General features: G+C 38.0%; 1 protein-coding gene across 2 annotated transcripts in view; it reads right to left on the reverse strand.

Moving 5' to 3' along the window:
• Positions 1-14,151, reverse strand: part of LOC121318569 (ras association domain-containing protein 3-like) — an 83,433-nt gene that overhangs the window by 64,377 nt on the left and 4,905 nt on the right. Inside the window, exon 1 of one of the 2 annotated variants that reach the window (XM_041255383.1) lies at positions 5,461-5,859. The exons of the other annotated variant lie outside the window; for it this stretch is intronic. Within the exon in view, the coding sequence (XP_041111317.1) occupies positions 5,461-5,581 (121 nt within the window). The 5' untranslated portion in view covers positions 5,582-5,859. Of the gene's footprint in view, positions 1-5,460; positions 5,860-14,151 lie in introns of those variants that run through there. 2 annotated transcript variants of the gene reach the window in all.

Genomic DNA, 14,151 nt, shown 5'->3' on the forward strand with positions numbered 1-14,151 from the left:
TACATCAATAACAGCATCACACTACACCAGCTACATCAATAACAGCTACATCAATAACAGCATCACACCACCAGCTACATCAATAACAGCATCACACCACCAGCTACATCAATAACAGCATCACACCACCAGCTACATCAATAACAGCATCACACCACCAGCTACATCAATCAGCTACATCATCACAACAGCTACATCAATAACAGCATCACACCACCAGCTACATCAATAACAGCATCACACCACCAGCTACATCAATAACAGCATCACACCACCAGCTACATCAATAACAGCTACATCAATAACACATCCACCAGCTACATCAATAACAGCATCACACCAGCTACATCAATAACAGCATCACACCACCAGCTACATCAATAACAGCATCACACATCACCAGCTACATCAATAACAGCATCACACCACCAGCTACATCAATAACAGCATCACATCACACCAGCTACATCAATAACAGCATCACCAGCTACATCAATAACAGCATCACAACACCAGCTACATCAATAACAGCATCACAACACCAGCGACATCAATAACAGTATGATACCACCAACTACATCAATAACAGTGCTATCTTTATTTTGGTATTTGTTCACTTTATTTGTGGTGTAAATGTTCAATAGTTTTGGTTGAGTGTGTGTCATAAACCCAGGAAATGGTTACATTTGTGCCTTGTTTAAAATACTTAATTTCCAAGTCAGAATGTGGATACAATGGCAAAAACTATGGGTCATGACTGGTGGTCCAATGAATTCATGATTCTATTTAGTTTAAATGATGCAGGTGTGTATAAAAGGCTGTGTGTTCAGTCACTTTAACACCAGTTCAGTAACGGTTTCTAAACTTTCAAAATGGAATGTAATACAAAATGCATGGTACAAGAGCAATGCGCTAACTGTAAAATCAAAACTGTTTCTAGCTGGCTCTGTTATTGAGCGTGTTAAAAGTGACAGTAGGAAGACACTTCTGTGAACAATGGGTACTGTGAACATTCCCCAAAACAGACAACTGAGACATACAACAAGCAGCTGTGAGAAATCAGCTTCCTTCAGACCTGATCCGGCCAGACATTCCCCAGCTATTTCAACAATGAACCTGCTTTTTTTTCTCACTGACACAGACAATGCAATTACAGACTCTGTTCTGATAGACGAACGGGAGTTTGCAGGTCAGGTGTATGACTGCAGATGCAACAGGCTAAGAGGTGGTCATTTCGAGATTTATTAAATTATTCATGTACTGGGAAATTAAAGATTCAGCATCAGCAGGTGTTTAAGCAACCTATAAACTGGGGGATAGTTATGCAAATCCAAAATCTGTTTTAGCAGAACAGAAAAAGCATCTCCTATTAATGAATCGTAACAGTGGAGGCAGCCATGAGACTCATGGGTATTTAGGCTGCCCAATTCTTTTACCCCACACTCACTGCAGCAATTCCCATAACAGCTCAGGGAGAATTGTCAGTAGGGTCCTCCGATCCCAAGACCAAGCCAAACCTTTGTACCCATGAGTTCTACTACAGATGTTGGTGAGCTACTGGTCCCTGAAAGACAAAGGCAAGCCCTACATGTGTCTGCTTTGTGCTCCCCCAGCACATCACGCGGCTGCGCCTTTACCAAGGCAGACAATGTGTGACTCCCATGGCACACCACGCGGCCTCACCTTTACCAGGGCAGACACTCTGGGATCCCTGCGCTCCCCTGAGTGTATGACTCCCCCTGGCACCCCATGTGGTTGTGCCTTTACCACGGAGGTAGTGTTTTTAACAATTGTTGGTATAAAAAAGGCTGTTCCTTGCCACAGGACCCAACTGTAAAGAGATGTTACCAATCCCACGCAAAGATATTGCAATGAAGTATTCTAAAGCACAGCACCCTGAAATATGTGGCTGTTCCAATGCAGGAGATTCTGTAGCACAGAAAAATGCTTTAGAAACATGAAACCCAAACCCCAATGCATTCTGGTAAGTGTAATCCTTCTGTGAAGGGCACCCGAGACAGGTAAAACGTACCTGAATGCATTGCAATGTGAGTTGAAAAGCCTGATCTGTCCCAAACTGTCCTAGTGTACATAGATTTGTATGGTAACCCTACCAATGCACAGATACAAATACAACCAGCTGGAGATTTTCTCAGCCTGACCTGTGTCTTGACCTGGGGCTACTGACACCATGTGGCTGCCTCAGACTGCAGGGCACACAATATATACATGTATGTTGTCCACACAGTCACCACTGCACAACTATTGCTTAAGCTTTTCAATTGCTTTGACGAGACGTCTCTGTGTTCTACTGCCTCTCTTAATGCACCAGTGACAAGGTACAGCCTGCAGCCAGGTACAGCCTGCATTAGCAAGATCCAGCCAGGTACAGCCTGCATTAGAATTTTATTTCTAGGGCTGGCTTTAAAGACTCTCTATACAAACTTAGTATTATCAAAAAAATGTATTACACACATTTAATATAACAGTTTACTATGAATATATTTAATCTACCTTATTTAATTGAATGAACTCTAAAGTAAATACTGAAATAAACTTAATTATTAAATACATTTAATGACAAACCTACCGGCAGAAAGTTTATTTCATTGTCTTCCATGTTGAATTGTCACTGAACGTATTAAGTTTAATTTAGTAATTCTAAATTTAGCACCAGCTTTATAGTTATGTATTACATTTCTCACAATGAGATTTCATTTTAATTCCTTTTGTAAAACAAATACAACTCTGTGTTTTTGTGTCAAGTTCTTCTACTTGCTTTTATGTAAAAACTACATAGGGTTAACATGAATTAATTGCACACAGCTATCAAAAACAACACTTATGACAAGGCTCTCTCATTCACTATAATGCATTGTTTTATTCGCAAATGTACTGTAAATATGCAAATGCAAGTCACTGTTTTAGAACGTTTTTTAAAGAGAAATTGAATTGCTATAAAAAATACTGATTTCAAAATTGAAAAAGAAATGCTTGTAAAACCTTTTTCATATCAAATGCCTTAAGCATGTATTGGCACCATCATCTGAAAAACAAAAACAGGCAAAAAAAAAAAAAAAAAAAACATTCACTATGAAAACGTTACGTAATGCTAAATCTCTCAACATGTCTTGTTTACATAAATAAAAAAATACTTTGAGGTACCTTTTATTCCCTCAAATTCAGTTTTTTGTGTCCTGATAACATTTTACATGAAACACATATCGCGCTAACATCTGAACAAGTGTTTAGAAAATAACAAGGTCCAGACTATTTTTAACCAGGACACAGAGTACCTGCCAGAGGGCAATAAAGTAGAAGGTGGCAGCGTTACTTGTTCTTTCTCCCAGTCTTGTGAAGCTAAGAGGAGGTGCAGGCAGTTGTGTCAGTCTGGAAATGCTCCTGTGTTATTTATTTATTCAGAGGGATTGTACTTCGTCCACTAAATTATAAACAGGACATCGAACTGTGATGCCTGACCCATGGTTAAATAGCTCTTAGGGGCCCTGGAGAAGTGTGTGTTCTCTGACACATTAATACATTAAAGCCTATTACACAATATGCCAGTTACATGCATAACTTCACTCCTGTTGTCAATATCCATTCATAGCTATCAGTTAAACAGAAAGTAGATTAACACCACCTCTGTAAATGCTAAGTACATGTTAAATGTATGCATGACATCCACTGTAATGAATTGGAATTGAAAGCACGGGCTAGGCATGAACCGCTAACAGATCAACAACAAACAGCAAAGAATAAGCAAGCTCTGCAGTGGAGAGGTAAGAGTGAGCCAGTCCAAAAACACACCGCCAAATGAACAGTAAATCAAATCCCACGCCTCCTTAGGTCAGGAATAAGTCAAAATAGAAAATAGTGTAAGTGGAAATGTCATATGCACAGTGCTTCCTGCTATTTCACACAATCTGATACTCTCAATAACTGATGCGAAGGAATGTCCTCACCAAGTTAAATCACATTTGGAAAGAGTGCAGTAGCTTAGTGTTAATAGGGGTCTGTGAAAACTACAGGATACGATTTCCACTATACTGTACAAGCACTGACTGTGACTGCATCCTGCTTCTTTAATTCAAAAAGCTAAACTATGGAGGTGTTCAAATGGGGACAGTTTTGGGATACAAACTGCACCCTACAGTTACATACAGGGTCAGGTCAGTTCCTGCTTTTCAATTCTAATTCCGTTTCTATTTTAAAATCAATTACCACTCCCTTTCTATTAATTCAAATTCATTACACAGGCTTTAACGAGCAAACATATAAACAACTTGTCAACAACAGCTGCAGTTACACAATTACAACACAAATCAAATCAAATCAAATCAATTCAACTTGCTTGTTACAACAAATCATCGTGATTTAGAGTCTGTCAGGTTACATCTTTGTAGGGCTTGGAATTGGAATTGGGAATTGATTTTAAAAAGGAAGTGGAACTGAAATACAAGAATGGACCCTACCCTGGTTATTTAACCCCAAACTGTGTTATAACAGCTATAAACACATTTGTAGGAGCTAATTACGGAAGACCAAAACCCAGACTTAAGTTAAGGAAAAACAAAGCCACTTTTTCAGGAACAGTGGCTCGAAACCTGGTTCCAGGAGACCGGGAGACCTAGTTTGAGGCAACTTTGCTATTTCAAACCACAACTCTTCCCTGGTGTGCCGTGCAGTCTCCTGAAACCAAGTTCCAACCCACAAAGAGACTTTGCATTCCCTCAGCTTTAGAATAGTTTCTTTAAGCTTACACACCTAGATACACTGTTGTTCCAGTATCTCTGGCAAAAACCAAAACATAAATAAATAAATAAATAAATAAATAAATAAATAAATAAATAAGACAATATAGAATTCCCATGGTTGAGGTACAATATACTTTTCTAATTTTAATTATGTCTTAGAGATTCTTCCATTACAACAGCAGGCCCTGTGAAGCAGTGGTTTGTTTTGGGTCTTTATATTTACAGGAAATGGTCCCTTATGCTCCTAGTCGTTCCTTGAGATCATTGAATGCTGAACTTTTGGTAATTCCAAGAAATCATCTAAAATCAGGAGGGCCTTTAGCTGCTCTGCTCCCTGCCTTTGGATCTCAGGAATGCTGGCACAGTTGAGTCTTTTAAATCACATTTAAAAACAGATTTGTTTGCGTTGGCTTATTCTTGAGCTGGATTAACTGGTCTTTCTTGTAAAGCGCCATGGGACTCTACACATGAAGAGCGCTATATAAAAGCACAGTTTATTGTATTGTATTGGATATTCTGTCTGCTCTGGATAAGCCTGGACGCTCTCTAGTTAGCGCTTGTGCCTGGGTGGCCTCAGCCTCTGTGCTATAAATGGAAGAGCACTGCAGTCTCCTTACAGACGTGAAGAGATCAGGATCAGCTTTCAGGAAGCAAAATAAAAAACTAACAAAAGAAACAAGCTGTGCTTCGGGGAGGAACCTACCGGAAGATTTCCAAAGGAGCTGGAGCTTCAGACGTCGGGAGCTGCTCACCATTTTGGGGAAGCGGTAAAAGAAGTGGGTCACCCTTCTGAAGGTCCTGCTGAAATCCTCCGCCAGGCCCATGGCTAAATCTGGAATAGCAGGTACTGCACTAGGAGGCCAGTTTTAAGTACATTGAGGAATGCTGCTTGAACAGGGTGTTGGGTCCAGTGACACAGACGTGTGGCATCTTTGAAGTGAACTGATCCTTGGCTTGGTTGGTCTCAGGACAACCTGCTTTTACCCCCTACCCCTCACCCACACCCCTTCCTTGTAGACAGCCCCCCTTCCTTCAACCCCTCCTCTTTTCCTCCAGACAGTATTAATAGCCTCCAGGAGATCCCTGTGACAGATTCTTGACCTGACCGTGTCATCTGAGGAGTTATGCTTTGAATGATGAGGTTTGTCACAGGGTGCTGTGTTTTCTGATGTGTGTCTGTGAGTTTTGCTTATTTGACAATAGCCACAGACACCGAGACAGCAAGCCACTCTGTGGCCATGATTGCTATTAAATCATTGTCAGCTTGAAACTGACCGTTCTTCCATAGTTTGCCCATTCTGAGTGTTCCAGACTTTACTGGCTTTCCAGTCGGTTTGTTTGAGCTACAGAAAAAAAAACCTCAGTCCTACTTGAAATCTTCTAGGGTCTAGGATTGCTTTACTCTACATTTAACTGTGTTTATGCTATTCTTGTAACAGCTGTAAAAATCTGCCAAATCACAAAAACCACCCAGTGTTTTGATGAAAATGTGTCACATCATAAACGGTCAAAAACTTTACCTTTATGACATTTTGTCCATTTTGTACTTTTTAAATCTATAATTCCAGGATCAGTTACTATGAACTAAACAGCAGCAGGGGGTTATCAATGTTATCTACAAGCATAGAAGTATTGATGATCAATTTCAATACAACATATTTACCTTCTATAGTATATTAAGGAGGCTTTGTGGTCCAGTGGTTAAAGGGGCTTGTTACTAAGAGTTTCCTGGTTTAATTCCACCTAGTCTTTGTAAGTCGCTTTGGATAAAAGCATCTGTTAAATGAGTAATTAATAACACTATGTAACACAATTTTTGTTCCTGGGTAGTAAGTGTTATTTCCTAATTGCTTATGCCTCAAAAGTATAGAAAATGGCTATTATTCCCCACAAACTTTGCTTTTGTGACCAGGACAGTGATATTTCAAAATAGCACTATTTCCAATGGGAAAATGCACAAATGTGTGTCTTTACGTTCACATAAAGTCAGTAAAAAACAACATATGAATCCAAATTAACATGTATTTATACTAAAGTAATACAAAAATGACCACAAAAGATTTAGAAGTGAGTAGTTTTTCGAGATTTACGATTATACTGTAAATACATACACACATTTGCCCGTTTTCCCACTGGAAATAGTGATATTTTGAAATATCACTATCCTGGTCACAAAAGCAAAGTTTGAGGGGAATAATAGCCATTTTCTATACTTATGAGGCATAAGCAATTAGTAAATAACACTTACTACCCAGGAACAAAAAAAAAAAAAAAATTGTTACAAGGTGTAATAACAGTACAGTGTAGTGCTACATAGTTTATTATACAACACTACACTGTACTTTAAATATGAGAGATTGAGGCCTTCACATTTACTAAGGTAACGGGGCAGAGGACACACAACAGCAAGGGTTACCAGAGGGTTGTTTGTGTTACTTTGGATAACAGAGTTTGTACTGAAATTGTCACTTTGCTATGTCTTTCGTCCAATCTCATTTAAAAGCCTTCCATCCCACTACCCCTGATTGTGCGGTCAGGTCACTGTGCAAGCCAGGATTCATTAGATTCACAGGGTCAATGCACAGGGTGCCCAGGGCCATCAAGCCTTCAGAAGTAGCTCCTAAATCAGAATAACTGGAAAAACATTCAATAGCTAGCATGTTTGTCTGTAGAACAAAGTGCTCTAATTTGCTGTGTCTGAGATGTAAGAGTTTCCTGTAATTTTGCAGTAGCTAAGGTGATATGCAATATTTCAGCTGGGAGGTCAAATTCTCTTCCTGCTCTCATGTTACAAGATTTTTCTATTGTTTATAAAATCCTTATCCTTGTAGAACATAAAAAAAAAAAAACATAAAAAAAACTTAAACAAACAACAGCAGCGATACAATTTGATATTTTATGCAGAGACCAGAGCTGTATATAGATGGACTGTAGTGAATTACAAGTTTATAATTGCATTGAGGGGTTCTGATGAAACCATAAACCAAGAGAACAAAACTCAATTGACTTATGATGATTTTACCAGAACCCTGACATGCAATGATATCCTAAGGTTCACTGCAGCCACATTTGTTACTGTTTATAATATATAACCCCACGACTATAATCTTTGCTGTGTTTTTGTTTTCTTGTTCACCAATGAATGATTCTCTGGCTTCTGCTGTGGGAATTTCCACTTTCAGTGCTTGGGATTATGACAAGTAACATTGATCAAGTGTTACTTATTTTTCATATGGGTTGAGATGCAGTTATATTAATGATCCATATATTGACTATATAAATACTGAACAGTATCAACCTTATATGTAGATTCTTTTTTTCAAGCAAAATATTGACTAACAATAATAATAAACAGAGTGGCACACACCAACTTAAATATAATGATGAATTTGTATTGGTGAGCATACAATTGGATAAGACATGCTGGTCCTTATTAAAGAAGCACAACAATGTTTTTCAGCTTTGACATTTTAAAAAGAGCTTTCTTCACCTCATCCAGTGTATATATAGACATGTTCAGCTGATTCTATTAAAATGAACAAGGAGTTCTGAATCTCTTGTTTCAGATTAGGCTATACCTTCCCAGGAATTCCTTATAGCATCCAATGGTTGAAAGAGATCATATAATTTCTGATCTTGTATATCTTCCTCTTTCTCAGCATGACAAGAATCACAAGCCGACTGAGAGACGTCCAGAGCAATAATTAAACAATAAAGACATTTCTTATTTAGCTTTCAAATTCAACTTTCACATTTTCTTTCACCTTAAATTTGTTGAAAACGAGCACCGTATTTCAGTCTATCAGGAGTCAAATAAAATTTCAGATGTCATATATGCATTGACTTCCTCTGCATTTGAAAGTTATTTAGAAATTCGGTTTTAGGAACCAATATGAACATGGTCATTTTTGCCTCTCAATACATTTCAAGCAGAGTTTGTTTGTTAGCATATTCAAATATGTATTCCAACACGATACTGTACTATTTGTATACCATAGTAGGCGTTACCATGATTTCACTGTGCTTTATTACCCCTCGCTGTGCTTTTACAACAAGGAACTTATATAACATTTTTATAATACTATACCATCCCTCTCTGTGCTTTACAGTGCTTCCCTATGCTTTACTATACCTCTGTGCTTTACAGTGCTTCCCTATGCTTTACTATACCTCTGTGCTTTCACAGTGCTTACCCAGGCTTCACCATGATTTCACTGTGCTTTATTACACTTTGCTGTGCTTTTACTATGGGAAGCTTTTATAAGGGTTAGTTTACCATGGTTTGTTTTTAATATACTATACCATACCTCTATGTGCTTTACAGTACTTATCTACACTTCACCATGCTTTCCCTGTGCTTTATTACAGTTTGCTATGGATTTACTGTGGGAACTTTCAGATGGGTTGTTCTGGCTACAGCATTTATTACGAGCATTCCCTTTATAGAGGTTACAGCAGGTTTTTTTTTTTTTTTTTTTTTTTTTAAAGCTCATGTTATAGCAAGCATGCATTTTCAATTACAAAACAACAAATACTTGGTCCCAGCACTAAGTACTATAAAGCTGTTCCTTCAGGTCAATACAGTAGTATTATGACTGCAACTAAAGAGTAATTCAATCTTTTCAAAGTTTTATTTCAAATTCAGTCAAACCTTTAAATATCACTTCATAATGGCAAGCGGAGTTGGCTTTATCAGGAATTCACCAGTAACCTGGCGACACTAGTGCTGGTACAACACACTGTTTAGCTGTGGAGCTCTTAATAAAATACAAGGTATTACATACGAGTTCATTTATAAAATGTATTTCAGTCAGTACAGTCTACTATACTCTACATGTACAAAACACTATTAATTAAAAACAAACAACTTAGGATGTACAACCTTGTACTGTATGTCAGTACATTTCAACGTACAACAACTTAAGTTTTTGTAAGAAGTTAAAGTAAGTCAGCCGCTGATATTATATTATATATATATATATATATATATATATATATATATATATATATATATATATATATATATATATATATATATATATCATTTAGCATGGTAATTCTGTATTTTTCACATGGTTATAGTATGCATTTAATAGACCTTTACCATACCTCTCTGGATTGTACAATGCTGACCTATGCTTTACCACACTGTATTTGTAATCTAGCCCTGAGGCGACGTAAGGACAATGGAGGTTGCCCTGGATGAGAGAGAGCAGTGTGGACACTGCCATGCATTCCAGTTCTGTCACATCACTGAAGTCAGTAAAGAATAGATGCTGCTGCCCTGAGCTCTGTCTCCGAGACAGAAGCTGGTGCAGCTAAACAGAGGCTGCCCAGGATGCAGAACAGACAGGCAAAAATCCATTAATATCAATCTGATGTTAGACAAAGAAGTCTGTCACTTTCATTCCTTTTTTATATTTCCATCCATTATCATTAACTGCTGACTGGGTTGTTTTGAGCCAGAGCCTAACCTGGCAGACACAGGGTGCAAGGCAGGACTACACCCTTGATGGGATGCCAATCCATTTCAGGGCACCACACACACCTTTTAAAGTTTGCCACAATATTTTTTCCACTATTTTTGCACTTTTACTATGCTTTTCCCATGGTTATATTATGCATTTAGCAGAGTTTACCCTGGTTTGCCATTTTTTTTTTTTTTTTTAATATGCTTTACCATTCCCTGCTACTGTTTACAATGCTTGCCTACACTTTAGCATGCTTTCACTTTGCTTTATTATACCTTGCCATTTTACTATGGGAAACGTTTAAAAGGGTGGGATGTGTCGCTCCAATATTTTATAATCAGATTTTTCTCTAAATAAGCCTTTATCAGCCTTTATCTTACTTAGAGCTTGTCTGGAGACTCCTAACTGCCAGGACACACTTGTACCAGTATATTAGCTCTTATCTAGATTTCCCTATTCATGTTTGTGAATTTAGTGTTCATAGTAGGGGAGGGTGTTTCTTACATACAAACGCTGTTGCAGGGGGACAGGTTAATGGTTACCCCCGGCTGGGCGTGTATTTGTACACTGTAGAGGCAGCCTGAAGCCTGTGTGTCAGTACAGCGTCTAATAAAGCATATGCATGCTTCCTTTACTAATGCCTTTAAAGTGTTTACCTCTGTATCCTCAAGGGAAAGCCCTGAAACTAAAAACACATTTGCAAATGAATCACATGCAATTTCAGGAGGAATTTATCTAAGGGCGTGCTCAGAAATTTATTTTTAGCTGTTTTCTTTTCCATACAGCATCAAAAAGAACTTCATGTATTTCCTGTAAATACCTGCTAGGGAAACTTTAGCACTCCATTTAGCAAAAGAGTCAAACCAATTACCAGGGAGTACTTAGAGCCTTAGAAAAAGAAAGGTTCAGCTGACTCAACAGAAGCAGCTAGACCAAGACAATGTTTCAGTAGATCTCTGCTTATTAAAACACATAAATCTGCTGCATTTTCACTGCACTTGCTTCAACCTAGCCCTTTCAGACCCAACAGAACCACCAGAAGAGCTGTAAAGAGAAGCCCAGCAAGCCACGTATGGCTCCAGACAGCCCTGCGCTACTTCATTCTTTGAAAAAGGCAGCCTGTGATCTCTCCAGTTCAATACAAACTCAGAAAGACAACTGTTTTTTTGTGATCAAATGTTTTATTAGGAATTTAAAAGAACCATACAAACAGTACAACATAAATAACAATTCCCCAAGAGTTTAATTTGATAACGTCTATGAGGAGTTAAATATCTCCTATACAAACTACAATGAATCAGCTGATAATTTGGATTTTTGGAGGCAGAGCTTAAATTATCCGAAACAGTTTCCTAAAAAATTTCTTCATTTTCAGAAGATAAATCCCTTTTCCCAATAGTGTTGACCACCAAAGGTTAAAAGATCTAACACCATGAATGCAAACGGGCCAGGCTTTTTTGCACAGTGGTTAAGACGCTTCCTTCTCCCGGTTACATTAGCACTGAAGTAAAGATAGTGTCTACATGCCTTACAGTTTGTCACCCTCAACCAGGACCAGCCAGAATTCTATTTTGTTACTGGCAATTAACTTCTGCACTGAGTGTTTTAAAAGCCCATTGGAAGCAAATTTTCCTCTCACCCTGGGCGCTGACACTGTTACTGCCATACTGCGGCTGTACACTCACAATATCAGTTATAGGCCTCAGTTGTTTTTTGGCCAATGTGCCGTTTTCTTTTGAAAAGTGTTTTCTTTTGTTTAAATCTTTTATTTATAATTTAATAAACACGTGCATTAGCGCTTCATATCCCATAGTACTGTGTGCGTCTCTTCCTGGTCTGACGTCACCACCAAGCCTATGCTTAAGCCACATTCTTCACATTCCACTTGGTGTTTCTTTATAAAAACACTTTATTACTGCACCTGATACACCTCCCCAGTCGTCACATGAGCCAGAGAGAAACCAGGAAGCAACAGCTAATGCCAAAAGTTTTACATCACCCTATAGAATTAACTAATTTAGCTTCATAAAGTCAAGTTAAACCTGCTGAATAGTGTTCTGTTAACAATTTGAATTACATGCTGCTTTGTAGTTTTCCTTATACTTATACGTGACATTTCGAAATCTAACATTTAATACTGTACTACTATTACAGCTTCCAGTAGACTTTTGCAATATAATTTTGTAATGTATTTGATTACATGATGATGATGATATATATATATATATATATATATATATATATATATATATATATATATATATATATATATATATATATATATATATATATATATGTCTCAATCCTAAAATTATAGGTGATGCAAAATTTTTGACCATAGCTGTGCTAGACAGATGTCCCCAAACCTTCATGACATTAGACATTCTAGGTGAGGGGAAACTTGTCCTCTCTAGGACCACCCTGTTATAATGGTACATACAGTGTGCAATGTGCAATGTATGGAAAGGAAAGTATGTTAAAACCTAACATAACCGGCTGAATTCAGAGAATTCCTTAGATCAAACTCTGCATCTGCTTAGCAATATGGCACAATTTGGTACAGTGTGATTCACCTGGGCATTCTGTAATTGGAGTTGAATAAGTGAATAAAGGAAAGATAGATTCCAAAATGATATCCGATAAAAAATAAATAAATAAATAAATAACTTTGGCAGCCATGTATACAAAAAAGTTATTCAACACTCTAAATGTACTACTCTGTCTTTCACAGCAGCCTAAACTATGCATCCAACTATATAGATGAGATATGACAGATCCTGGACTGCCTACTGTTAATGTAGGTAAGGTAAAGTCACCCAGTAATTGAACTTGACTGTGGGAAGCTGTATCTTTAAACTCTCCCCCACATAGCAGGAGTTATTCTCCAGTAAGCGAGAGATGCTGTTATTATTTAAAATGAAGCTTGGTTGTGTACGGATTTGTAAGGTTAGCAGGGAAGAGTTAATTGCCTTTCCCTGCCTAATCAATTCACACGCAGAATGTGCCTGGGCCTGATTAACAAGCAATCGAGCCTAGGCACAGCTGCATAAAAGAGGCAGGGCCCTCTCACTCTGAGTTGGGTTTTGTTCAGAGGAGGAACGTAATTGAAAGATACAAATAATAACAATTGCTACTCGTGCTGGCTTTAAACCAGCACGTTACTTGCTTGTGTTTGTTCACACTGAGGATATTGGTTCACACTGAGGATAAAGGGAACATTGATTGATTTTGCCAGAAAAAGCCACGACAAAGGTCCCACGTTGCAAATACATCAGCAAAAGAGAGAGTAAAAGGTGTCCTTTGATTTGCTTTGTACATGGTGAAGGTGGCACCCAATGCGATCCAGAGCGCTCTACTATCAGGGGAAATTGACATCGACTTGTTTAAGTCATCCTAGTTTGAAAACATTAACTTTCAGATGCATAAATGCAGTAACAAATACAGCTGATGCTGAGCGCGTTCTCTTTCAGAAAACAAATTGAAAGAGTTGGAGTTCCTTTATTTCAAACTTGGAATTTAGAAAGACTTGACGTTAAACAAAATTCCACTGTTTTCTACTTTACTTTTATTTATTTTTTTTTTTTTTTACTTATGCTAGTATTTTGATATCCAGTATGTGAGAAGAACCCAATACAACTGCACAATTATTTTGTTACTTTGCACATACTTAGCATAATTTAGATTTTTTCTTGGTTTGCTTGCGTTACCTCAGCAAGCAACAGCAGCCCCTACTGGCCGAGTGCCAGGTGAACTCAGGCAGACACTTACAGGGCTGGCCTTCATCCTCCAGGGGCCAGTAACTCACAGACATCTGCAGTCAAGCTCCTGGGTAGCGATTGGCTTACTGGTGGAATTTGAGGATGACCACTGGGTCTTTAGAAATGTCATCACATAGTTTAACAACAACAACAATAATAATACAT

Source organism: Polyodon spathula, chromosome 7 (assembly GCF_017654505.1).
Source record: "Polyodon spathula isolate WHYD16114869_AA chromosome 7, ASM1765450v1, whole genome shotgun sequence".
NCBI lineage: Eukaryota > Metazoa > Chordata > Actinopteri > Acipenseriformes > Polyodontidae > Polyodon > Polyodon spathula.